The sequence below is a fragment of the Zonotrichia leucophrys genome, chromosome 3 (genome assembly GCF_028769735.1).
Source record: "Zonotrichia leucophrys gambelii isolate GWCS_2022_RI chromosome 3, RI_Zleu_2.0, whole genome shotgun sequence".
Classification (NCBI taxonomy): Eukaryota; Metazoa; Chordata; class Aves; order Passeriformes; family Passerellidae; genus Zonotrichia; species Zonotrichia leucophrys.
The window spans coordinates 52,339,988-52,366,451 of NC_088172.1; the positions used below are offsets into that span (position 1 = coordinate 52,339,988).

The window sequence follows — 26,464 nt, forward strand, 5'->3', positions numbered from 1 at the left end:
ATACTCAAACTTCAGTTCATGAAGAGGAAAGGAGTCTTTCTCGTTCCATAGGCTTCTCCTGGAAACACACTGAAACCTCGTGTGCTTCCCTGTCACTTCGGCACCGCCCGGAAAGTCCTTTTGCCGCTTGTGACATCTTCCTTCCATGCTCAGTGCTCTCACCACTGAGACATGGCCAGAGCTGCTTTTAGGGTTGTCTTTCAAGGATGCCTTGTCTCACTCCAAAAAGGCACAGTCTCTGCTTTTGGGACATCTGTCCCCCCCATATTTTTCCAACCCCCTGGGGCCGGGGGGTCCTCACGAAGAACCTTCCTGGTTTTGAGGCACTGCCTCCCCCTAAATGCAGTCTGTGTCACAGGAACAACTGAGTCCATAGCCACAAGAAAAGTCCAGCCAAAAGGCCACTCCAAATCATCTCTCCCCATCCAATCATCTCCACATTCTTCGGGCCAGGTCCTTGTCTCATCTCATCTCTTATCTCCCTTCTTATTCAGCTTCGAGGAGGATTAGCATTTTTGCAAGGCCCCAATCATGCAAGAAAGGGTTAAAAGTTTTCAGTCTCTGTCTGTCCTGGGACGAGATGATACTCCCACACGTGCTGCTGCTGCGGCCGGCCGGGCTGCACCCTTTTCCCCCCCCTTTTCTCTTCCTGGGCCGGCCCTCTCTCTCTCTCCTGGGGGGGGGGGGGCTGGCTGCCCGATGTCTCGATGTCTCTTGGGGCTCCTCCACCCTTCCATCCTTGAAAGCCCCTCAACCCCATCTCTGTCCAGGCCCCGGGCCTACCGCATGGCCGGCCCCTCCCCCGCCCAGCAGCAGCGGGCTGGACGGGGGGGGGGGAAGATCTGACCTCCTCGCCGCGATGTCCAAAAGAGAGAGTGCCAAGGGCAGTGCCCTGCTTTTAACCCCTGTGTATTCTCGGAGGTGTGTCCAAACCCCACTGGCTACACCGGGTGCCAGTCTCAAACCCAAAACCTTCATTGGTTTGACCACAGCTTCCCAGAATTCCCACTCCTTCCTGGTCAAACCACGACAGAAGTCTATTCTTTTTACAGTCTGTTTAAAGTGTCAAATTGCTACATGCTCATGCTCTCTGGGCTTGATTTTGTTGTTGTTCGTTTGTTAAATGGAAAATGAAAAGACCAGATTCAGCAGGCATATAATGATGAATATACTAAGTTAAGGTTTTGTTGTGCTTCCATAAAGGTATTCAAGTATATCAGTGTCTTTGCCCTGGGAAACTTAGCAAGAGCTACTGTATTTGCATGTTTTAAGTATTTATTTTGTAACTTCACCTGAAATGCCTCCAGTATTTAGTGCTGGTGAAGCTAGGTCTATATATAGGGACCATTGCAAAGAAGAACCTGCTCTCCTTTAAGCATTTTGAATTTTATATTATATGTTATTGAGTTTTTTATTTCTTAAATGGGAATATCTTTTCTTGCTTAATACATAAAATCCACTGAAAATTAGAAGTGATATTTTCTTGTGGAAAAATAATGTATTCTGTTTACAGTTCTGCAGATTATATTTCTAATAGTGTTTTTTTTTCTTGCAGTTGTACTCGCTAAATGATTATAAGCCACCCATTTCTAAAGCTAAAATGACACAGATCACCAAGGCAGCAATCAAGGCTATAAAGGTATGAAACCAGTTATCTTCTTTTGTCCTCTTTTACATTTCTCATGTGTGTCAAAATAATTTGGTGAAATAGTCTAAAGAATTTGCTTCAGAACTTTCCACCTCCCTTGTGCTTACAATTTCCAAGTTACATTCATATGTGATATCCAGGAATACAGCAGAAGGCTGAAAGTGGTGTGTGACTTTCATTTGCTGGTTGTCATATGTGAGAAAGAATTATACCAATTTGTCTCCATCTGAATTCCATCAGATCTGAAAGACAGGGCTTTTTTCCTAGTTTACAAAGGAAACACTGACATGCCTGTTAACAGATGAATAAATAGAAAATTACAATTCACCCTTCCTTGTCGCCTCTCTCCCTCCCTCCCCAAAATTTATGCATGCCTTTGGATCAATACAACTGTTCATTTTTCTGAATTCCTAGCATGCCTTTTCATGGATATTGTTCATAGATTTCAGTTTTCTTGTTGCTTGGATACAAATTGTCTTTAAGTTCAAGTCTTAGTACACTCATTAAAGATTATTCCTGCCACAAAGTAAAACTAATTGCTAAACAACAGCACAGCAGAAAACGTCACTGAAAAGCGGTGAAGGAAGTATGCCACTAGTGTTAAGCATTAAAACAAATAGAAACTCAGTGAGGGCTGGAGAGGTAGAAAAGAGGATAGACCAAACTTATGCTTTTCTTATCTGCATTCCTTTGCTGACAATGCAGATATGTTTTCCGATAGTGAAATTCATATTGGTGTTTTGTGTAATTGGGAAAGAGTAATTTGATGACTGAAGAGTGAAATTCAGTGGCCTTCTTAAGTATGTCTGTAAGTTAAAGCCTGTGTGTTGCTATATAATGGAAATGCTGAAAACTTGTATTGAACTTAAGTAGTAAATCATAATAGATAGTTCTATTAATTAAACAATTAAATTATACCCAAATGTTTTATTATGTACTCAACTTGGAAATCCTACTTCCACTCTACCATTTCAATGATAATATTTAATTGTGCAAGTGGTTATTTCAATTATTGACATGATTTAGAGCCATTGTGATTATATGTGAGATATAAAAAAAACAACTCCATGAAAGACAGGCAAACTTTAAAGAAAAAGTAGCAGTTGATGCTATCAATTAATTAAATGCAGAGAAGTTGTATGTTTAGTAACATTAGGTGAACATCTTCAGTCAAGTACAGTAAAATAACCTTGTGTTTTGGTGGAACAATTAGATTAATCTCCTTGTTCTCAATAAATAAGCATGCTATTCAAGAAATCCAGTGTAAAAAACCTTCAAGAAAAAAAAGAAACACTCTTTCATAGGCTATTAAGTGTTTTAAGAAAGATTGCATGTTCAGCTGTAGATATTGGATTGCTATTTAATAATCCAAAGTTTCTGCTTCTGATTTTGCTATCAATATAGCAGCATACTTGAACAAGTATATGCATCTTCATATTTTCTCTATTGATATACTATTGTATTTTTCAGTTCTACAAGCACGTTGTACAGAGTGTTGAGAAGTTCATTCAAAAGGTAAGACAGTCAAGTGGGGGTTTAGGTTCACATATAGATTAATATTAGTTAGCACTTATTAGTTCATCTCCATTTTTAGTGGCATTCAGTTTCTGCTAATAATTGGCAGCAGATCATAACCCATGATACAGAATGACAAATACTTTGTTCTCATTTTGTCCTTTGATCTGAATCACTGTGGGTACTGTTTTAGGACGGCTTGTGTGTGTATTTATTTAATGTTAAAAGAGACTGTCAGTGAACAGCTAACAGCAAAACAATTGACAGTTGTTTGGCTGGTGACAGTTGCTTTTGCTTTTCTGCCAGGTTTTCCCATTGATTTTAAAGCTGAAGGGAAGATGACCTTCAGCCTCGTCTTTTTTGTAGCAGGAGATGTAGCATTTCTATTGGTGGTTCTTGCAAGTAAATTAAAACAAAAAAATTTACATGGCTAGATTAGAATTACTTTTTGGGAAGATGGTAGTATTAATTTAATGATTCTTTCTAGCAAAGAAATTTATAGCACTTTCTTTTCTTGCAACAGTTAATTGTTTTTGGGTAAAACTGCATTTTACTTCCAGTTGGAAATGCATGGACTCAAATTTGTGAGTCTTCCTTGCTTATCTGTGTTGTACCTGATTGTTCAGTTGGTCACTTTGATACTGAATTTCTTCTCTCTTTGTAAATAGCAGTAAATTATTATCAAATTGAAATTTAGTTTTGACAAACAAGCTAGAGAAGTTAGGCTGTTAATGTTGCAATGTTGGATGCAATTTTCCTTCTGTTACTGTTTTTACTGTATTAGTTACCCGTCTTCCTCATTAACTTTTATTCCTTGTTGCTCTGTGTTGCCTTTTGACAGCGACTGGGCAGTGTAAACAGGTTTCAGCTTCAGCCTGGTGTTTTTATCTGTCTCAGAACTGTTTATGATTAAATATTTAGGTACTGGTACATCAGTCCTATGCGAAAAAAGCGTCATATATGTGTTTCAAAGCAGTAGTAAAGACCGGTAGTACACTTTATCAACATTGCTAATTTTTTGTCAAGTAGTTGTCTTTTGGGTCCTTGACTCTGACTTCTTCCATCTCTGAGACAGGGATCACTATCCTTTGATCCCTGTTCAATGCTGCAGGTAAACACAGGTGGAGAAGAGCAGGCATACATCTTATTCATCTCTGACCAGTAACACTTTGCAGTTCCATGTCCTGAAATTAGCTCAGAATTGTCTGAGTTCCAACAGTGCTTTTTAATTACAGTGGATGTGATTGGCAGTTCAGTATTCAGAGGTACAAGAGAAGTTTTACCCTCTGCATGAATGAATGGCAATTTGTCAGGATTTGGACTGGTTGTTCATGACCCTTCCACAAGCTACTTTGAGTTATCTTTGCATGCCTTCAGTGTCCAGTACTGCTCGATGAGGAAGCTCTGCACTGTTCATTGCTGGTTAGAGAAGGCAGATGTACATTTTTATTGATAACCTTGTTAATGATCGCCCTGGATTAGATGATTTCCCTTGGTGGTCTTGCTGAGGGGTTTCATGAACAATTTAGTGAAATGTGCAACTTATTAATAACTTTAAATAATAACTTTTTTCTTGACTAGAATGAGAGATAAGCAGATGAAAGCTAGGTATTTGATATTAAAGGGCTTAAATTGTATGTTTGGAGACTTAATTGGAAGTTTTCTGCAAGCAATCACTTCAAGTTAAAGTGCAAGATGACTAAATCTTCCATTAAAGTCTGCTGTAGACTTGACCAGAATGGTGTCAATGCCATCTCAGATAGTTTGCTCTTCATCTTCCACAGTTCCAGTATTTTCTTTTGTAATTTCATGACATTACTGAAACTTCGGATAAAATTGTTGCTTGTGATATTCTTAATTTTGTGCCACTTAATGCACTGGTCTATTGTTATTTTGGTCAAGTGCTTTATTCTTTGGCAAAAGATCACTTCAGGTGTCAAATGATCACATTTCATATATGAGAGGTTATTCCATTGGAGAGCCAGATTTAATTTCTTTGAGTAATCAAATTACATTATTGATTACTCCCCCAGAAAATAAGTAAATATTTGTGTGTAAAGGCTGTTCCATCTGAGATTAGGGATATGCATGTTCAGTACCTACCCCAGTCTTAATTTTTATTTAATTTTTTACTTCCATTTTATTGCCTTTTCCATATAATCTATTATTATTACATTATTGTCATACTTTGCTTTCTTCATGTGCCATGTTTTAAAATACTTCAGCTAATACATGTCCTGAGTTTTCTTTTTGAATTTCTGTGAGCTTTATTAATTTGAATATTGTGAAAAGTTATATACCTGTCTGCTCTGTGTGCAGAATACTCTTGTTCAATAATTTAAATAAAATTTCAGAGGCTACAATACATTGAAGTGATTTTCTGAAGACAGTGTATTATATCCAATTTAAGCTTAATGATGCACATATATTCCTAAAAGGATGTCGCACACATTCTAAAAATAAAGAGTGTCTTACTTAAGTACATTGAACCATGTTTAGAAGCTAAAGAAAGGTGGCTTTCTAAAGGTTGCAAGTGTTAGCAAATCAACATTTTTCAAAACAGAACATTTGTATCTAGGGCATAGTAAAATTAATATTCTGAAGTGTTTGTTTGGCATTTTATTAAAGATTATTAACTTAGTGTATTGCATAATATGTCTACAGGACCAGAGAGGAAAAGGGTGTTCTTTCCTATGTTTTCTGTAATACCTTGTGTGTTATACACCCAATATTTATTTAATGAATCCATAACATAATATATACTGATGATGACTTCATTATACTTTTGGACCATGTTTTGTTCTGTCTTAAAACTGGTTGCAATAATGTGATGCAATTACTTTGCAGTTAAAAGACAAAAATTTTACCATTAGTTGTTAAGAAAGTAAAATTACATAATTAATTAGTATTTTAATTAGCAGACATGCCTTATGAATATATCATGCTGTTTGTAAATTATGCAAGTTTTCTGGAGTTGTAAAATAAATATTGTTATATTCTCAACCAAACAGATGTCCCCATAAATATGTTTTTCTGCTGCAAGGGAGGATATACCACACCCTAATTACAACAGTGTAAAATGAAGTAAACAAATTTTAACTTTAATGTTTACTTTGATCATAAAGATCATAATTTGATCATGCTTTATGTGTTACATGCAGTTACTTTTAAAACAGAGTGTACGTTTTAAAAGGATATGTGGTTTGTGTGCTAATTTTTTTTATAGATAGATTTTTAAAAGTTAACTCTTTAGCAGTAAGGAACTGATTTCATACCATTTACATATCTTCAGAATGCATATAGATGTGATAATTTAAACATTAGAGGTTGGATGTTACTTGAGAAAGCTTCATTTTCCAGGACAATTTATAAAATAAAGAACATTTCAGTATACTTGGATCTACTTAAAAATTAGAGAGGATTGTTTGTATTTACTCTGCTGTTAATGGTTTTGGTTATTTTTCACATATGCTCTTTTTAAATGACTGTTCTTTGTAGTGCAAACCAGAGTACAAGGTGCCTGGTCTGTATGTCATTGACTCCATTGTGAGACAGTCCCGGCATCAATTTGGACAAGAAAAAGATGTATTTGCACCAAGATTCAGCAATAACATCATCAGCACTTTCCAGAACTTGTACCGTTGCCCTGGTGATGACAAGGTAAACCACTTTCAGATCTTTCTAGTTAAAACAGTATTTAACATACCATCTATAAAGAATAAAGATTTTCATCTTACTTTCTACTTGCTGGAGGGGATCTACTTATAAACTTGCCCTGTATATGTATTTCTTAATGATGCTTGTCTTAGTGTAGGGATTGGAAAGAGGTATCCAGTGAGATTAATTAGAGTTTTGAAAAGGTTGTCTTTCCCTTGACTCTATGATTATCCAGCAGCTAAATAAGGTTTAACTTGTATAGTTTGACTCACTAGTTCAGCTGTTCCCTTGGATCACAATAGTTGAGATAGCCACCAAATTCTGTTTCTAAAAGATTGGCTGGAAATAACAGAGTGCAGGCAGTTTGACTTTCTTCATATTTGTCTCTTAGTTGTAAAATAGGTAGTATTTCTTCTTATTGAATAACTGCAGAAAGGTGGAGCATTCTAAGGGTTTTGTCTTGACAAAAATTTGTGTAATAGAGTCATTAGGTAAAGTAGTAAGTGAGGCTGGATACTACAGGAAGAGTTGTATTTAAAATAGTTACATGCATTCCTAGAGCTGTATTTTTCAATCAGAGATATGAAAACCCAAGGCATCCATGGAAGGTGATTAAGGCACATTCAGCCATTGTGTTATCTTAGGAATCCTGCCTTTTTAGAGTAGTTAAGACAACTGCAGGAAAATGTGTTCAGGACCTGGAAATTTTGCTTGGTTGGAGAAACTTGGCAAAGGATGTCTCTCTTCTCTTCTGCAACTGAGTTCTGAGGTGTTGCTGAACAGGTTATTTAAGTTAAATGACATGTTTCCAATCTGGTTTTAGGTTATATGTGTGATTAACTTGTGTTGCTTCAATTCCACAGTGTTTTGCTGTGGTTTTTTTTATAAATAGACACAATTTTTGAATTTATCTTTTTTAGTGTGTTTTGTAAACTCATTTAGCTTGCTACTTTGGGAAATATACAGAAAGATCCTGATGTATTGAAGAAGGATAGGTAAGAACAAGGATGGATGCAAGTATTTATTTTGTGTCTAGTTTAAAAAATACATAATAAATTCATTGGGTAAGAAATTGCACTATTTGCCTGTGATATTTCAATGCATGGCAATTAATATATTGCATTATAGGTGTTTGATGTGAAGAAAGAGGGTAAAACCTAGGCTATTTAGGGTCCACGAAAGTCCTGTCAAATGTCATTTCTAGGATATTTTTCACGTCAGCATAAAACTGTACTTTTCAGTCCTAAGTGCTGCTGCTGTGCTGCATATGGATTCAATATTATAGGAGGGTCTTTGTACTGTGAAGGTAGTTATCCTATACATTGCCTAGCAAAAAGCTGAGCTGTCACAGAGACCAAGGTATGTACCTGGTTTGTAACATTTTGATGTTTAATCTGATTGAAAGGCATGATGGAGAAACACAGCAGTTGTCTTTATACAAGCAAATGTAGAATTTGTTTTTAAATCAAACAGAAATGCAGTAACATTTCATTTAAAGTAACAACAAAAACTCCACAGATTCCTTTGTCTGGCCCAGAGAAAGTGCAAGGTGTGGGTAGATAGGGAGCCCCAGAAACAGTTTTGTATTCCTGTTCTGGAGAGATGAGGGCAGTTAGAGCCGCTGATGGACTTGACAAGGACTGCTTATAACACAGACTCTAAAGAAGAAGGGCTCAGATAGTGAAATGCTGAGTGGAAGCCGTCAGAGATTTCTTTAAGGGAACTCTAAATTGCATCTTGCATGCAGTGAAAATTCAACACTTCTGTATTACAGTTAAGGATCCTCTTGTGTTTCTGGACAAACAGACTTCTTTTTCTTTGAACACTGTGGCTAAGTGCTCTATGTTCTTGTTTTATAGAACTCAAGTAATTAAACCACCTTTGTGACAGCAAACACCAGATCCTATGAAGAATTTCCTGTTCTTTGTAATGCAATTGATTTTTTTTTCCCAAAACAGGGGAAAATCTTTCCTTTTGGTGGAAGTTAAGCTCATTGAAAGAAAGATTGGAAGCAGATCAAAATGATGATCTGTTTGCGATGTAATAGAATGCCTCTGTTGTAATAGAAAAAAATAAACTAGAAATGTAAGCTGAACAATGAGTTACAACTAATGGAATTGTATGAGGTCTTAATTTGGGGGTTTTTTTCCTTCCCCATGATCTACCTTTTTTAATATTGCTATGTATTTTCAATAGGCAGGTAATTGTGTTCCAGTTTAAACTTCTAAATTCCTCACTTCGTCAAGAGAGCTTGCAAAATATGAAGCTGCTTTTCTAATAAAAATATTTAGCAGTCTTAATAGTATATATGCATTTTTCAGTGCACTTAAATGATTTTGGTTCACAGGCAGAACAGAATTGCATTTATAAATGCTAACTATAAAAAATTAGCAGACTAATAATTCATTATTTTAATTATTAGTAATGCTTCAAGATGCTTCCTTAAAATAATTTTCCTTCCATGTCATCTTCCAAAACTAAAGGCACATTTTTGGTTGAGAGAACATTGTCACCTGTGTGTAGTAGCTCTTTGCTGTTGCCTAGGATCAGTCTCAGGTTTGTAGTTAAGACATCTTTGGTGTGACCCAGTATAGCTGTCCTTACTGTTTGCAATCCTAAAGGTTCTTTAGTCTAGACAGATTAAAGTTTCTAGCTAAGAATTCCATGATCAATAACAAGAAAAATAAGCATGACTCAGATCTTTTGCTGTCTTTTCTTCATTTTAGAGTAAAATTGTTAGAGTGCTAAATTTATGGCAGAAGAATAATGTGTTCAAGAGTGAAATTATTCAGCCTCTCTTGGATATGGCAGCAGGAATTCCTCCTCCCGTTGTGACCCCTGTCTTGCCCAGCACTACAGCTGCTATGAGCAACAACACGCCAGGTAAACAAAACCAGATGGAAGTCATACTTTGAACCAAAACACTTCTGTCAGCTTTGGTATGTTGCCTGTTAACATGCTGAAATATCTCACTCAAATGAATGCTAGAAAGAAGTATATTACCAACACCATCAAGATCAGGGAAACAGGAAAACATTATTGTAAAAGTGGGCTTGATTGTTTTGCGCTCTGAGTATCTGCCTTGCTTATGTAGGTAGATAGCAGGAAAATGGATTTTTAACTTCTCACTTCATCAAAATTTATTCTTTTGAAGTTGGGATATATGGTACATTGGCCAAATAGGAATGGCTTTTGGCACCTGCTTTTGTAACTCACCTTTTGCTGATCCCATGCTGAAAAGGAATGAGATGGAAATTCACCTTAGCTTTCATTGGTAAAGCAAATATGTGAGATTTTCAGATCTTGGAGTGCCTTTTCTGCATCTTCCAGTTTAGTATTTTTTACTTTTATATCGTATGACTACATTAAATTGTTGGAATCATAACTTTTAAATTCTGGTGCAAATTGACTTTCAAAGCAGTAATCTAGTCATGTTTAGCATTCATTGGTATACTTCTACTTCTGAGCTATAAATAAAAAGTATTTGTGGGTATGGAGGATTCTTCTGGATTATGGCATGAAACTAATTATCAGAGTGCTGATTTAGTCTTTCTCTTGAGAAAAAACAATAAAACAAGCCATCTTCATGAATCCAGCTGATACAGGTTGAAATTTTTAGTAGAATCTTTAAGATTCTTCCTGGGGATAAAGTGCAAGCCCAGTGAGATTTGGACTAGCTTACAAGTAGATTGCTAACAATTGTCTTTTGGTATATGTAGTTTCCACTGAATATTTTGGAATACTGTGTGAAACTTATTTATTTTGTCTTCATCAGTGGTTTTGTTAGGAGTCCCACTAGTCCCAACTAACACCAAGTAATTCTGCTACTTGAGGAATGTTGATGTGAGTCTGTATTATTTCTGTGTGCTCTCGTGTATGTCAGAAAAGTAGTTTCAATTGATGTGCTTTCTCAGTGTTTAATTACAGCAGGCTTTTGTCTTCTCTAACACTATTTTTATTTTCTGTGTGAAATATTTTAGCATACTGATTTTTCTGGTTTTTAGGTACACCTGTGACTCCAGTTACCCCAGCCAATGTGGCACAGAGTTTGCCTGATCCTTGGGTATCTCAGATTGCTAACACAGACACCCTTGCCGCTGTTGCACAGATTTTACAGAGTCCTCAAGGCCAACAGGTAATTTTGTGGACAGTTACACTGTAGACACTGTAGACTGTCTGATACTTTGTGACTTTGGGGTACAGGTAAGGAATGCTTTCATGTGTATCTCTTATTTGTCTTTATGTCCGATGTCCACGTTAACTTTCCCATGAGGTTGTTCATCACAAGTAAGTTCCAGGTCAGTTAAAACTCAGTGTTGCCTTTTGGAGCCAGCCCCATTTAAAGCCAGCACCTTTAAAGACTTAAAGAGTCTCAGAAGGTGATTTCAGATAAGATGGACTGTAATACATGCTTGTCTATATAGATGACAAGTACAGATCTATTGCAGATGACTAAATCAAGAGCAGCAATAAGATTTTATGGATAAAGGTATGAAATAGAATGCCAGTTAAAGCATATGTCTCTGTTGGATGCCTGAAGAAGAGCTAAGCATTGTACAGAATTAAAGAACGGCAGCAAACTTCTTCAGGAAGTGTACTGTATATTGATTCCTTTTTTCATCTTTCCATCAGCTAAACATAGATTTTATTTTGCAGCATTCAAAAATAAGATTTTGGAAGTTACTATGTTCTTCAATCTTTAAACGCTCAACTCCAAAAATGTCTTGATTTCCAGCATCACAAGAACTACTTGCCCTCATAACCTGTGGTTACATAAGTTAAGCACACACAATTGGCTTTCTGTAAAAATGTAGATCATTTTTTCAGGCTGTGCTAGAGCTATGACACCTGCATAACTTTGGCATTGTGATTTTTATTTGGACGGAGGTTGTTTTACCTGCTGGCATACTAAAAAAATTCTCATGCATATGAATAAGAAGCAGTGGCCAGTGAAAGCTCTTGCTGGCAATAACAACTTCACTTAGTGAGAATGTTTTACAGTATGTAGCTAGCTAGAGTTGTCTGTAATTGTTCAGAAGTCAAGTGGAGGGAATATTTTTATCTGTTTACACTGGAAGAAATGAAGTCACTGAAAATTAAAGCAAAATGAGTTTGTGGGATACTTTGAGAAATATGAAGGAAAAATAGTGGACTAGCTCTTAAAAAGGAAAGGATATGAAATGAGAATGGTAAATACGTGGAAAGTCTGTGAGGTAATTTTAAAGATTTTTGCTGAGAGAATATAAAAACAGAAAAGCAAGAGAAAAAATGAAGATGAGAAGGGAATTAAAATTTTAAAGACAGCAGATCACAAAGAAATAACATTTGGATATTTAGCTCAAAATAGTCTTAAGCAGAAGGGAAGAGACAGACTGGGTACACAATAAATATGTACATGCAGATGTCTAGGATTGGTAGAGGAACGATGATATTTGCTTACATCCTGTTTGTCCCTTTTCTTCTTGTTCTTCAAACCAGTCCTCTGCCACAGCCTCTCCCCAGCTCCAGAGAGCTTGATTTAATCCTACAGTTGTGTTTTATCGGTGAGAGTGTGTGTAGGTAAATTGAGGGTCTAGACATAAGAAGGGGCTGACCCTAAGAAAGATGTGACCAGCAAGAATGGGAAAACAGCAAGAATGGTGCCCACCCAGGATTTTTCCACTCTAGGGCCTCCATCTCTGCCTCTTCAGTTTGATTCCTTCCTACTGAGAGCAATGCACAGGCTAGACCAGCTGTACCAGACAAAAGGGGGTGAGGGGAGAACGCTTCAGCTTTGCCTATTGCAGTAATCAGGGAAAGCTCCTGCTTAGGTAGAACAACAATTGAAGCCTTTTCAGAGGCTCTGCTGTATAAGAAATCTGTAAAACTGTTTTTAAAGGAATAGGGAAAATGATTTCACATTATCAGAAAGTTACTCTAAAACTATCTTGAAAAAGGGTCACACACTTCCGATGCATTGCAGAGAAGAAATTCACTTTATGAAGTTTCTAATGAGGATTAGTAAGAAGGGAGGCATTGAACCCTTTAAGAGTTTAGTGGGGAAACTTATAAGCGGTTGGAGTATTGAAGGTAAGGGTAATCAGGGACTTATGTCAGCAAGTTTGAACTACCTGAATTTGCTCAACCCTTTTCCCACAAATATCTTTAGATAAGACTCTAGAGATTTATCTCGAGGAATGTCAAAGAACTGCTTCCTCTAATTCCACAGTGGTTTAGGAGAGCTTCTTTCAATAGGGCTAATATTTTTTCTTAAGGCAAATTGCACAGTTTTCTGGGAGCATTCCTGTCCAACAGATAAATTGATCTCCCTATGAGAAAGCCTTTTATTTCCTCACTAGCACAGCTTCTCCAAAAGATTATATACAGATATGAATTTGAAGTAAGGACCTCAAGATAGACCAAGTGATTGGTTTGTACATTTGCTTTGATGTTTTGTTAACATAGTAGGAGAATTGCATTCTGTCAACCCACACCTGAGTTTCACCATGAGATTTCACTTGTGACTAGTGCAGAGACACAGGTGCAAGCTCTCCCTATGAACAGGTTGCATTGGCAACCTGTGGAGCTTGCCACAGAGCAGTTCTTTTCTCTGTACAAATGCTGTTACAGGACACAGATTTTCCTAATTTAGGTGGGCCCTTAGGAAGCTGGAATAGGCTAACAGATTTTTTTCAGGTCAAAAGGAATCAAACTGGAGAAGCAGAAGAGGGGGAACACTAGAAAGCAGGAAATCCTGAGTGGTGACTGGCATCATCATGAAACCTGTCAGAGCAAGTTAGGAAGAAGAAGCATCTGCCTATCTTATCAGCCCCAGAAAACAAATTAGCCAGTAAGTGGGAACAAAATTTGCTGTAAATAAATAAAAGACAAAACAATAGCCATAGGTTAGATGATACTTCATTCCTGGGAGTTTTTTTACTAAGTGGAAGGGGAAAAGCCTACTTTGTACTTTGATTTTTTGCTTTAAAAAATCTTATTCTATGTATTTGTTATCTTTTCTCTTTTAGCTTCAGCAATTGATACAGACACTGCAGATACAGCAGCAGAAACCTCAGCCTTCGCTACTTCAAGCTCTGGATGCCGGTCTGGTCGTCCAGTTACAGGCCCTCACAGCTCAACTCACAGCTGCAGCTGCTGCTGCTAACACACTTAATCCACTGGAACAGAGTGTCTCTTTTAATAAGGTAGAAGTAAAATAATAGAACTTTGAAGAAGCTTTTTTTTTTTTTTTAATATGTGAGAAATTCTTTTAGATTTTATTGTTTGACTTTGGACATTTTAAAAATACATTAATATACCATAAAGTGATACAGCTTGAAAATAAAAAACAATGTCTAGACAGTAGTGTAAATGAAAATATTACTTTTATATGAGTTTAGGGCTAAATAGCCCATTGTATAATATCTAGTATTGGAAAAGACCCACAAAGGTTATTGAATATGGTAATGGATTTGATTTATGATTTAGCAAAGTTAAGCCATGTATTTCTGCACCCTTTGTAACATAGCAATGAGAATTGTTTCTTACAAGGTAATAAATGGAAAATATGCAGGAATTAATTTAGTATACACTGTTTTCTCAGAAGAGTAAAAAAGTTGGATTTGTAATTTTCTTGCATTATAAAGTATGTCCCAAGAAAACTTTAATTTTCGCCACAAAGTGATGTAAGTGAATAAATAAGCCTGTCGGTAAAGAAACTTTAATTGCAAATAACCCAAAACCAACCAACCAAAAAACCAAACACCAACAACCCACCTCCTCCCCAAAAAAAGAGCACAAACCCCCAAACCAAATTACAAACAAAATCAGAACGCAGGAATTTAAGAATACTAATATTATTGCATGCCAGGTAGCAACAACCATGCAGGCAATTGCAGTCATAGTAGTATAATACCTGTAATAAAAAAGGAAGAACTTCTGCTCAAAGAATTATAACTAACTAGCTAAAGAAAGAAATAAATAAGCATTGTTCTATTGTTTTTGGAAGAAATCGTTTGTGTGTACATAATCTCTGTAGGATTGTCCTGGAGTGAATAAATAGTAAGCATAAGGAAGTTGAAGAAGCAAAAAACCCTTTTTTATTCTTCACTCAGATAATCTCTTTTTATTGAAAGTAATGCAGCTGTAAAAATAAGTCAGGAAAAGAATGGCCTGTACTCTGCTATACCACAGCTGTAACCATCAACTTGAGAAGGGCATAATCCCAGGGAATGAAGGCATCAGTTAATAGGGACTGCTGTATTATTTACATACAGGAAGTATTTTATAGTGTGGCATTGTTCTGCAGACTTGAATTCCAGCATTTCCATGGATTGGTTTATTTGTAGGTGTGGATGTCTTGAATTTTGGACATCTTAAATTGAAGCAAATGGAAGGAATTCATATCCTGATGAGATGTTTGTATACAGACATAAAAGAAAGGGCAGCAGCATAAATATTTACCCAAATATTTATTAGTATTGTGATCCGAAGGAAACTGTGAAGCATAGTTTTTATTCCATGACATCATGTTTGTGAATTGGATAACAAATAATAAATAGTGCAAGAAAATAATTTTGATGAATGCATAAGTATCCATCTTTTTTTAAAAGAACCTATTTGGCAGTTCTTCCAATCCTTTGTTTTCAATCTCTTCAATCTGTAGTATCTTGTGTTACTTAATCGTGCAAATTAATCTGCATTATGTGAAAAATTCTTTCGGCAACATCGAATGTGCCTGTTGTCTGATCTTGCTATAGAACCAAATACTGTATTACAGTTAAAAAAAAAATTGATGAACATTACATGTGGATTTGCCCTACTCCTTTTCTTTTAATTTCCAAAGAGCATATCCTGATTCTTATGAAAAAATTAGTTTCATTTCTAATAAAAACCTTTTTTCATGTCTTTATTCCTTTCTGTTGCTTTTTCTGAACACGTTTTCTTCTTACATAATTAAAGTAACACATGTAGCATAAGGGAAGGTTCTGCAACTTTTATGTGCATGTGTGTGTAAGATTCAACTTGGTGTCCTAGTATTTCATTTGGTTTAATTTCTGTTACTTCACTGTAGAGAGTATTATTCTACAAACTATGTAAAATCAAGATATTTCAGTTCAGATTTTTTGCTTCAGTATGTACAATATTACTTAAACCAAATATAAACAAAAATCATGCTACACATTTACCTGCCTTGGCTGGAAGTTCTCTCCTTTTCTCTGGCCTTGGTTAATCTGGATGTTTTCTTTGTTTGTTGTGAACTGGTGACTAGTTTCTATTTATTTATTTTCTCAGCCATATAAACAGTACATGTTCTGTTATTTTGCCTCCTACTTTGTCATGATGGAAGATACATGATGATTAATAGTATTTTAAGTTTGAGGTTGTTTTTCTGAAATGCACAACTTTTTTCAGAGCAGCAACATTTTATAAGTGCCTCACTGGAAATATTCTAACAATACAAACAAAAAAGGTGATCACCTTGCTGTAAATGAATTAGATATATATGGTGAAAGTTGTTCTGGGTTTTAACATCCCACCTCACATAAGCTGAATGGTCCGTGTTTCTACTGTGTTTTCTCAGAGACATATTCAGTCCTGCTTTCTCGTAAATATTATATTGGGTAAAGTGGTTCTAAAATTCTTGATTGATCAGTGATTGATCCATCTTCTAGTTAGCTTATGCTTTGTTCTTCTTGCTGGACTGCAGTAACTGAGAATAAATAGAGCATCCTGAGAAAGAATATGGGGTACTGGATAATCGTGGCTTTTTGCTGAAGATGTTTTTGCCTTAGTATTTCAAAATTGCTGCCATACATTCTCATCCTCTGGGTTTTTTTCTGAGATTAAGATTTGAGAGGAAGTTATGGTGCTTGGTAGTATAGCATTAGCTCTGCTTTTCAGAAAACTTCCAAGGTGTGTAAAGATGCATGGACATGGTTTTAATAGCATGGTTCTTTCATTAAACAGTGAAAAAATGCAATCTCACTGATAAATAACATCTGTTGTATTTCTTTATGCTTGTTCCTTAGTTTTTCTCTTCAAGAAAGGAGGGTGCTGTTAAAATACTTCCGAACTTTTTAAAAAGTTTTTAAAAACTTTACTTTTTTACTTAAGCAGAACTCCAGTGTAGACATCTTCACAGATAACACAGGAAGTTTATCCAAGTTTTTCTCCTTGTCAGATACCTTTCTTTTTGTCCATTAGAAGGATTATTCCTCTTACATGATAACTGCTTGCTTTGATTTTTTTTTGCAGACTATTGAGAAGTTCTTTTCAAGGAGCAGTATATTTGAAGGAATTCAGGTTGTCTAAATGACACGTGTGTGTGAAAATACAATAATTCTTTGTGAAGTAATCAAGCTGTAGGTCTTCTCTTGATATGAGCAGAGTAGTTTGATGATTACCAAAGGATTGAATAGTTGGCCTCTTCGTAGTAATTTCTTCTAATTAAAGGTACCATTACAAAAAATTAATCTTTATTTAAGCTTTACTCCAAAATAGCTCTTAGTTACTGTGGAAAAGAACATGTGGTTGTACTTGTTGCAGCAGAGCTCAGGAAAACTGGGCCAAAATTTGATGCAGTCAAGAGTTTGGTAACAATAACAGTATGCCACTTAATTTTCTATTCAGGATATTTGCCAAACTTTTTTTTTTTAAGTTGAGAAATGAGAGCATCTTCCTAATGAAAAGGAAATATGCTTAAAGGGACATATAAGGAATGTTTAGTAATGCTTATTTTGTTTTCTCCTAGAAGCTGATGGACAGGTTTGACTTTGGGGAAGAATCTGAACAAAATGAAGAGCCTAAAAAGGAAACTCCCTCTTCCCAATTGTAAGACCAAGCTATGTTTCTTATGGAAAATGCTAAAATTTGCCTGATGCTAGTTGAAAATTAGGATTAAGTAAGGAAAATATTTATTTCAGAGCATAAGTACACTAAAACAGTAGGAAGAGAATAGACAGTTTTCTAAATTAGCATACACATTTTACTGTGTCGGTGTTCCAGAATATTTTTTGACTTTAGGATAAGGTTAGCATGTTCTTTGCTTTTTATAGTTATATTTATACATTTGATGGAATAGTGATGATATTAGCAGGTTGAACTAACTCCATTGTCCTCATTATTTTACATTTTAGTTAAACTTGAAACCCAGTTGTGAAGATCTTTTTACTAACTGTTTAAACAAACAGAAAAACTGTAGGCTTTTTTTTTTTAATTTATTTCATTTTAGGCCATTAGTACCAGAATCTGTGAACAACTCACTTTTTCACCAACTAGCTGAACAGCTACAGCAGCAAAATTTAGAGCATCTCAGACAGCAGCTTTTGGAGCAGCAGCAGCCTCAAAAGGTAAGGACTCCACCTTGTGGCTATTGTAGTAATTTATGTTCTGCTCTGATTAAAAAAAAAGCATATTCCAGGACAAAAAAATTGTGTTGTTACTGACAGTTTTCCTATAATTAAAGTCTTTATTGCTAGCTGACCATGTAACAGGAACTTGCTGAGTAAGTGGGGTAGGTGGAAAAAAGTGCTTAAAGTAGAAAAAACCCACAACCAAATGTGTGCGAGTACAATTTGTTTCTCTTAGGAAAGAGTACTCATTAGGTGAGTTAGACATGACTGTGCTTTGGCTGTTCAGCTCTTTACATGGGGGAAAAATGCTTTCCCATGCTTGCAGAAGGAATAAGGTGAGCAATAAAGTGATTATGCTCCTGTCTCTGAGGGGAGGACAGAATAGAGACTGTCGGTAGCTTTAATTTCCCCAGGTTTTATGTCTTGACTAATAATTGATGAAATAATTCTGTTGAAGAATCTGAGCAAAAGTGTAGTCATGTATTTCCTGAGAAATTATTCATTAAGAACTGGTGCTTGAGATAACCCAGGGTTCCTCTTAACTACATGAATTGTGTCCTCTCTACGCTGACATAACTTGACTTATTTCTGCTGAGATTAGTCCTCTGTACTTAAATGTTCTTTTTCCCCTCCTGATCCCATTTAAAAGAAAAAGAGCAAACCAAAGCCAACAAAAGTATTTTTTCTTGATCCTGGCCAGGTATGAAGTGGACTTCCTGTGGAGTATTTGGATATAGTTTGAGAGGAAAATAGAAATCTCAGATTGAAAGAAAAGACAAGGGATCACAAACTTAACAAACATCTGTTGGAGACTTTAGTTCAATCTGTGCAAAGGCCAAGTCATAGAACCATTGAGTGGTCAGGGTGGGAAGGGACCTTAAGATCATCAAGTCCAGCTGTAACCACGACTGGCACTGTAACCCCTGAACGACTAAACCACATCACCCAGCCCAGATCCAGTCCAGATCTCTTAAACTCCAGCAGGGATGGTGACCCCACCACCTCCCTGAACAATCTATTCCACTGCCTGAGCCAAGGGGCTCAGCTTTCAATCAAGAATGCCATTTAAGCTTTGAATTTCTGACTTTTTTAATTGAATTTCTACTAAATACTGTTTCTTTGCTGATTTATTTTACTGTTTTGTTTTCATTTCTCATTTAAGTGTAGTAAATGGAAAAGAATATACAGTATAGCTACAGACTAAATAGTTTTGGGTACTGGTGGATATCTGGCTATTTCTGTCTCTAAACACTAAAAACACTGTAAAGGAATAAAGAGAGGAATGATCTGTTTGAGGAGCTTTTGAAATGTCATATCAAAAAGTATCTGTCTAATTTGAAAATATAAATATTGATTGCCTGCCTTGTTGTAAAATCAGCAAAATCAAAGTTTACAATATATTTATGGGTAGAACGTTTACTTGACTCTCCCCTTACTATTTAATTTTCTATTACAAGACCTGATGAATTTCCCCTTCAGATCCAGACTTCTTGTCTAGTCAGTATGGAGAGAAAGGGGTTTTTTTTTCCACTTTGATAACAGCTAAAAGATACAAACTGCTGCTGAAACTACTTTGTAGTGACTGCAGTATGTTATGGGTAATATTTTCTTGATTTCCATGTGTAAGTTTCATTGAGAAAGATGAAAGGAAAGAGAAGGAAAGATAAAGCACAAAACAAAATTATTAGACATCTGATGAGGAGCAGAGGGAAAGGGAGGAGAGGACAGAAGATAAAAACAGAAGGGGCAACAAGAATTGTAGGCATTGATACCAAGAAACAGATGGTTGAAGAATAATTAAATATAAGGAAAATGAGACAAAACATTCTGTCAGAAAGCAAATAAATTAACTGAATTATAGTAGAATATTTTTTTACAAACTTGTTATAAGATGTTTAAAAAATATAAAGATAAAATTGTTACTACTAGTAATTCTGCTGACTTCCTGTCATTCTCTGGGCAGATAGAACATTTGTTTAATTAAAAGTTAAAATATAGTGAGCATCACTGAAATGTTTACCTGCAGTAATGGGTTATAAATTTTAAATTGCTTTTCAAAATTTTTCTCATATGATTTCTGAATATTTTAATTTCATTTGTTCTAGTTCTTGAATTATTTGTACCTTAGAGATATTTTTTCCAAATCTGTACTTTTAGGCAATGCACAGGCTGTTATAGCTTTTTCTCTAGCAAATCATCAGCACCTTGAGTATTCCACATTCATTAATTTTGGTGTTTTTTCAGCACTGCTTATTTTGTTAGATCTCTTGAAATTGCCATATTGACACAAATGGCACAGCTTCCTCTCTTATTTTTCAGTAATTGCTTGTCTGAAATCATTCACTGTAGAAAAGTTCAGGCTAGTGTAAATTTTTTAACTAGTTCAATTAGTATTGCAAATATTTTTATTATGTTAGTATCAACATTTATTAATGCATATGCATGGGGGGGACAAGTGGATGTCTTTCAGGGTCACTGTACATATGGCTACGTTTGTCCTGTGAATTTCTGTTTTGAAGCAGTAAATTGTGTACTCTGTGTGTACTGTAGTTTTGTTATTTAGCAAATAGATACTAATCTTTTGTAATCAGAAATATTAATTATTTCAAAGTTTTGTGTTTTAGGATGATACCATTAAAAAGGAATGGAATGTATTGATAGCCAGTTCAGCTTTCATATTAATGAGAAATGGGAATATTATTTTCATGTAGTATTACGTTTGTAATTGCAAGGGGCTTTATGGTATATTATTAACTGTTATTTAGGCAAGTCCTGAGGAGAATCAAGAAGGAAATTTTGGTTCAGAGCACTCTGCATCACCATCACAAGGGAGTAGTCAACAGCAGTTTTTAGAAGTGGAAGCAAATGTAGATGATTCCATGGATATTCAACAACAGGTAAAATTATTTAAAATTTTATTACAGAAATTGAAAAGAAAACATAAACTAATATAATTCCAAGTCATATGTATTGTGAATAAATTTATTAAGTATTACTGAACAATTTTTATGTCTGATCTCAGGACATGGATATAGATGAAGGTCAAGATATTGCTGAAGAAGAGATTTTTGAACAAGAAGAAAAGAAATCAGCTGTTCGTTCAAGATCAAGAACTCGTTCAAGATCTCGTTCAAGGTTTTGTAATTACCTTGCATTAAGTAAAGGAAGTTTTTCTGAAAAAAAGTTGCAGTTTGAGATTTTCAGTCTTAATTCTGTATTTTCCAAAATTATCATAAGCAGTTTTTGTCAAAAAAAAAAATATGTTTGTTAAATATTTGTGTATTAGATGCAAACTTTTGTTATGACAGTTCATTTGCCACGTGTGTGATTTAACTGAAATTTTTTAAGATGTGTTCAGGTTACAGAAATAGCTAACACTAGCCAGCTGGACAGGCTTTCTGTGCCAGAGAATTAGGTACTGTAGATACAGAACATTTTGAATGTGTTTTGTTTTAAGGTGTATGTTCTGTTCCTCACCCAAATGGCATTAAATTTATTTCCTGAAGTTGTTTTAGTGAATATAATGGAAATATCTGTGTAGTGCCTAAAGTTTATAGTTAAAAGATGACTAAATCAGAGTATTTTTTTTTAACTCAGCATACTAAAATTAAGTATTTTGTAGGTCACCAAGAAAACGAAGGTCTAGATCACGGTCTGGTTCTCGTAAGCGGAAACACAGAAAACGTTCACGCTCGAGATCAAGAGAAAGGAAGAGAAAGTCATCTCGGTCATACTCCAGTGAAAGAAGGGCTCGGGAAAGGGAAAAGGAACGTCAGAAAAAGGGATTGCCTCCTATACGGTCAAAAACACTCAGTGGTATGTAGTACCTGGGTAGTGCTTTAATAATGTGGGATTAAGTGCAAAAAAGGCTTTCTTTCCATTGACAGAACAAGAATTATCTTGACTGTTTATATATTTATAAGTTTAATTTCTCATGTTTCTTGCAGCTTAGGTACATCATGTCATCTTAGACAAGAACAAGTATCATACTCCTCTTCTGATGTTTTTAGTCACACTTGCACCACTGATTATGCTTCAAAACAGAGAGCAGCAAGGGCTGTCTCTTAAGTTACAATCTTTTCTCTTTAATGCTGTCTTTAACTTGACATTTGAACATGTCCAGCAGTTGGTCTAAAAATTTTTAAAATGTTAAAGGGTGTGGTGCACACTTCAGACACTTTGATGGAAATCTTAGAGGCCCGGGTTTTAAGACGTTAACATTGTTTTTTAAATAGATTTTCAGAGGAATGTAGCACCAAAGCAGGTGGAATTTGCTAGTGTAAGACGGACCATAATGGTAGTATCTTAAGGAAGTATTCAAAAATCAAGTGGATTTCAGCCTCTGCAGAGTGCTGCTGTGTATTGCATTCATTTCCACAGAGAATTTACATACTGAAAAAAAAAAAGGTAGTAAGGAAAAAAATAACTTCCTCCACCCGGTTGCTTAAATCAAAGGAAATGTATTTTGAGAGTTTAGTTTTGTTCAGATAGGTTATAAACTGTTTCTGATATAGTTTTGCATTTATCTTGTGTATTAGAGCTATATGGTTTATCTGACAAGAAAGCAGCTCACAACTCATTTTTGTAAACGAAAGAATGTTCTGTTCTCTTCACATTAATATTTTATATCATTCCAAAGTGACTTTAAACAGTTCCGATGCACTTTTTTTCCCTCTTCTTCTCTGGTTTTTCACACGAAAAGAGACAAATTGGTTTTATGGTATAGATTTCTCCCAGAAGTCTACAAGGCAGGGAGCTATAATCAAAATGGTTGGGAGCTGAGAGACAGAGATGTTAAGTAACCTAACAAACAGCAGCAGCATTTGAGGTCCTGTGAAAGTTAAAGGAGACATTAAGTAGGCTAAGTGAAGTGTGGAAACTTTGGGGGGAGGTAAGCGATTAAATAAACAAGTAATTCACCTGACAAGTGTTCTACTTCATGAAATTTGTTCAGTGACAGCCACTATTACTGGTTGAGATCTAAAGAATTGTTTCCTAGAGCTTAACACCATGAGATATAAAAGGGATATCTACAAGCATGTGAGGGACAAGTTTTGTCCAAGAGAAATCTTAGAGCTGGTCATTTTCACCACTGTAAAGTAGAGTCAGTTGAAAATGTCAGTTGACAGAATGCACAGCTCTGGTTTCCATTTTGGTGCACCAGGATTGGTACACCAAAAGGAGATGTGATGTATCAAGGTAATGATGAAGAAAGAATGTTTCCTTCATAAAGGATAGAGCAAACCAAGAAATCCAAGCTGCGCATATAGATTGGGCAGTATTTGGAAGACAGAGGAATGGCAGAAGGAAGTCTTAGCTCATGTCAGCGAGTGTTTGTGTTTGGTGAGGATGGTGGGTGGACATTTGGAAGGCAGGGATCTGGGCTTGTGGTGGAATTTACAAGAATCAGAAGTATCATGCATGTCTTCAGCCTGATTTGCCTCAGATAAATTTCTTTTCAGGCTTTTGCCCATAGTAAATTAATAATATTGTTGCTATTTTCAGGTGAAAATGCAGTGCATAATACCGCTGTATTAAGTTCCATCTGTAAGACACTTTTAGCCAGTTAGAACTTAGTCTTACTTTGTTAAAATTGACTCCTAAAGGCATGGGGTTTTTAATGGAAATGAGAAGAGAAATGTTTTGGTTTATTTCTAGAAGTAATTTATAATTCAGTTTGCTCTAAGTGCTAATCTACAGAATTTTACAGTTTTATTTCTATGAAAACAACTATTTTGTTTAAAAGAATATGAAACAAGAAGAAGAAATGCTTGTGGTCAATATGTTTGATGTTGTTTAACCCTTTACCATTTTTTGTTAATGTACTTTCTATATAGTAAGTAATAGATTTACCATTCTTGGGTTTTTAGCAGTGATTCCTGGATAGTTTCAAAATCTTTTACATTCATGCTATAGAATATTTCAGAAGGTAACATTCAATATTTTGATTGATGTGAATGTGTCTCTTGACAGTTTGCAGTACTACTCTTTGGGTAGGTCAAGTAGACAAGAAGGCTACACAGCAAGATTTAACAAACTTGTTTGAAGAATTTGGACAAATAGAGTCAATTAATGTAAGTAAGCATGTTGCTATTTCAGAAATGTTAGACTAGAAACTTAAGCATGCTTATGTCTCTGAATTCTTTACAGCTGCTTAAACTTGTATTTAGGAGACTTTTCTATCACAGTTAAAAATTGTGGCCATGATATTTGCCACCTAGTTTTGATCTACTCTGTTTTGAAGCACTAAAGACCACACTTCAAGGTAAAAAGGCTCTTCCTAAGCTCTAGCACTTTATGCAGTTTTTAAACTAGAGTTTAACCAAAAAGTTATGGTTGTTCTGGTTTAGTGATGTGTCATGGAGCAGGTATCATTTTTCCTTGTCCTAAGGACACCTACGGATGTGTATCCACATTGTTCTTGGTTACATTCCAAACAGAGGATTCCTTAAGTTGAATCCTTCTCGATAAAACATTTAGAAGAAAAGAAATTGTACTGTAAACAAACGTTTATTCTAAAATGTGACAATTAAAAACATGCTTATAATTTGGACATACAATTCTCATTACTTAGAGTAATTTAGCGTCAGGTGTTTAGAGTAGTACCTCAGTTGCCTATAATTCAGCTTCAAAAGGAAGTATTTTTCTCCTCAAACAGCACATCTGCATGAGAGAAATCTGGGTTTTCCTCTTGCTTCAGCAATTTAAAATGCTTCTTGCACAATTTCATCATTTCAGATGAAACTTTTACTGTTTTTCTATCATGTTAGTATAGTCAAATATGTAATTAATAAGGAATATGTTTTTGTCACTTTACAGAATCTTCTAAAAAGTTTCACAAGTGAAAAAATTAGCCCTGTAGCCAGACATTTAAACCTCATTTTGATTTGCAGGGGCTATCAATTAAGGAAAGAAATGTAACAACTATACATATGTCCTAGTGCCTGTTATATTTCAAAGGCAAACCATATTGTAGATAGTTCATCCTACGCATTCCACAAAGCCTAAGTACCTAGAATAACAATGTATATCTTAATGCAATTCTTAGAAAATATGTTTACAGTCTGTCATCTTACATGTTTGTTATGTTACTAGTGCATTTAAACAGTGTAACAGCACACCAAGATTTTGACTAAAACAGTTGTAAGCGATTGTCATACATGATAATTCAGCTAGCATAAGCTTGCAAGGGTTATATGCTATGACATACAATAAATAAAACATGCTATACTTACATAAATGCAGTAAAACGTTAAAAAAATCGCATTCAGGAATGAGGAGTCTACCCTTTAAAAATGCAATATACTTTTAATCACTATTTTGCTCCTCTGTGAGAGGTTGTTGCTCAGCTCACAGAGAATCTGGAGCTTAAGAAGAGGTAGCAAACTTTGCTTTTCTGATGTTGTCATAATGTAGCTCCCAGTCTGCTCCCTGTTCAAATTTTTCATGTCATTTATAACACTCATTCTTCAGCTTGCTGCTGCTTCTTGAATTGTTGTAACTGAAGTAGCCTGCCAGTATCACTCTTAAGTTTTCTCCAGGCCCAAACTTGTTAATATGGCCAATTAAGGTAACAGTTGCTTACAGTGTAAGCCTTTCTTTCTATAGTATTAGATACAATTAGTATTGTTGCATAATCTGAAGTACTGATTTTCCTGCTTTTTAAAACCACTGCTGTTTTTCCATAGATGATTCCCCCAAGAGGATGTGCTTATGTCTGTATGGTACACAGACAAGATGCATATCGTGCTCTTCAGAAACTTAGTTCTGGGTCATATAAAATTGGATCTAAAATTATTAAGGTAAGGTGATTTCAATCTTAAGGATGCTGTCCATTTCAAACACAGCACAATTGTACTATGATGGTTTGTCTTTTAGCGGCTGTTCACTCAAATGTACAATGTGGAGAAGAAGAATGAAGCAGTGAGGTGTAAACTGCTTTTTCACTGTGTAAAATGCAGCTTTTAACAGGCAATATGAAAGGTAGAAAAATGACTTGATCTTTAGGAAACACCTGGACCATAGTTTATGTACATACAGAATAAGTCCTCTACCTAACAGTTTGGGTCACTTAATATTAAATTTTATAGTAGTCTTAGAGATAGGTATTTTGTTAAATGCTATAGGGATTTCTTCTACCTGCTTGATACTTTAGGGTAAGTCCTTGAAATGCTGTATTTTTAATTTCCCCATATATATGTTAGGATTAATGTAGAACAAATTTAAGCTTTCTGATGTAATTAATCATACATGTACCTGTTGTAGAGGCCCAGTAAACTTCTTGCAGGTTCATTTAAAATCCAAACATTGT

The 26,464-nt window shown here is 35.5% G+C and overlaps 1 protein-coding gene across 3 annotated transcripts in view; it reads left to right on the top strand.

Moving 5' to 3' along the window:
* Positions 1-26,464, top strand: part of SCAF8 (SR-related CTD associated factor 8) — a 153,574-nt gene that overhangs the window by 20,305 nt on the left and 106,805 nt on the right. For all 3 annotated transcript variants that reach the window (XM_064708204.1, XM_064708203.1, XM_064708205.1), the window contains exons 2-14: positions 1,556-1,639; positions 3,119-3,163; positions 6,662-6,823; positions 9,547-9,703; positions 10,825-10,955; positions 13,828-14,004; positions 17,553-17,632; positions 18,033-18,150; positions 20,919-21,050; positions 21,176-21,288; positions 21,776-21,969; positions 24,127-24,227; positions 25,842-25,955. In XM_064708204.1, coding sequence (XP_064564274.1) covers positions 1,556-1,639; positions 3,119-3,163; positions 6,662-6,823; positions 9,547-9,703; positions 10,825-10,955; positions 13,828-14,004; positions 17,553-17,632; positions 18,033-18,150; positions 20,919-21,050; positions 21,176-21,288; positions 21,776-21,969; positions 24,127-24,227; positions 25,842-25,955 — 1,608 coding nt within the window. The remainder of the gene's footprint in view (positions 1-1,555; positions 1,640-3,118; positions 3,164-6,661; positions 6,824-9,546; positions 9,704-10,824; positions 10,956-13,827; positions 14,005-17,552; positions 17,633-18,032; positions 18,151-20,918; positions 21,051-21,175; positions 21,289-21,775; positions 21,970-24,126; positions 24,228-25,841; positions 25,956-26,464) is intronic.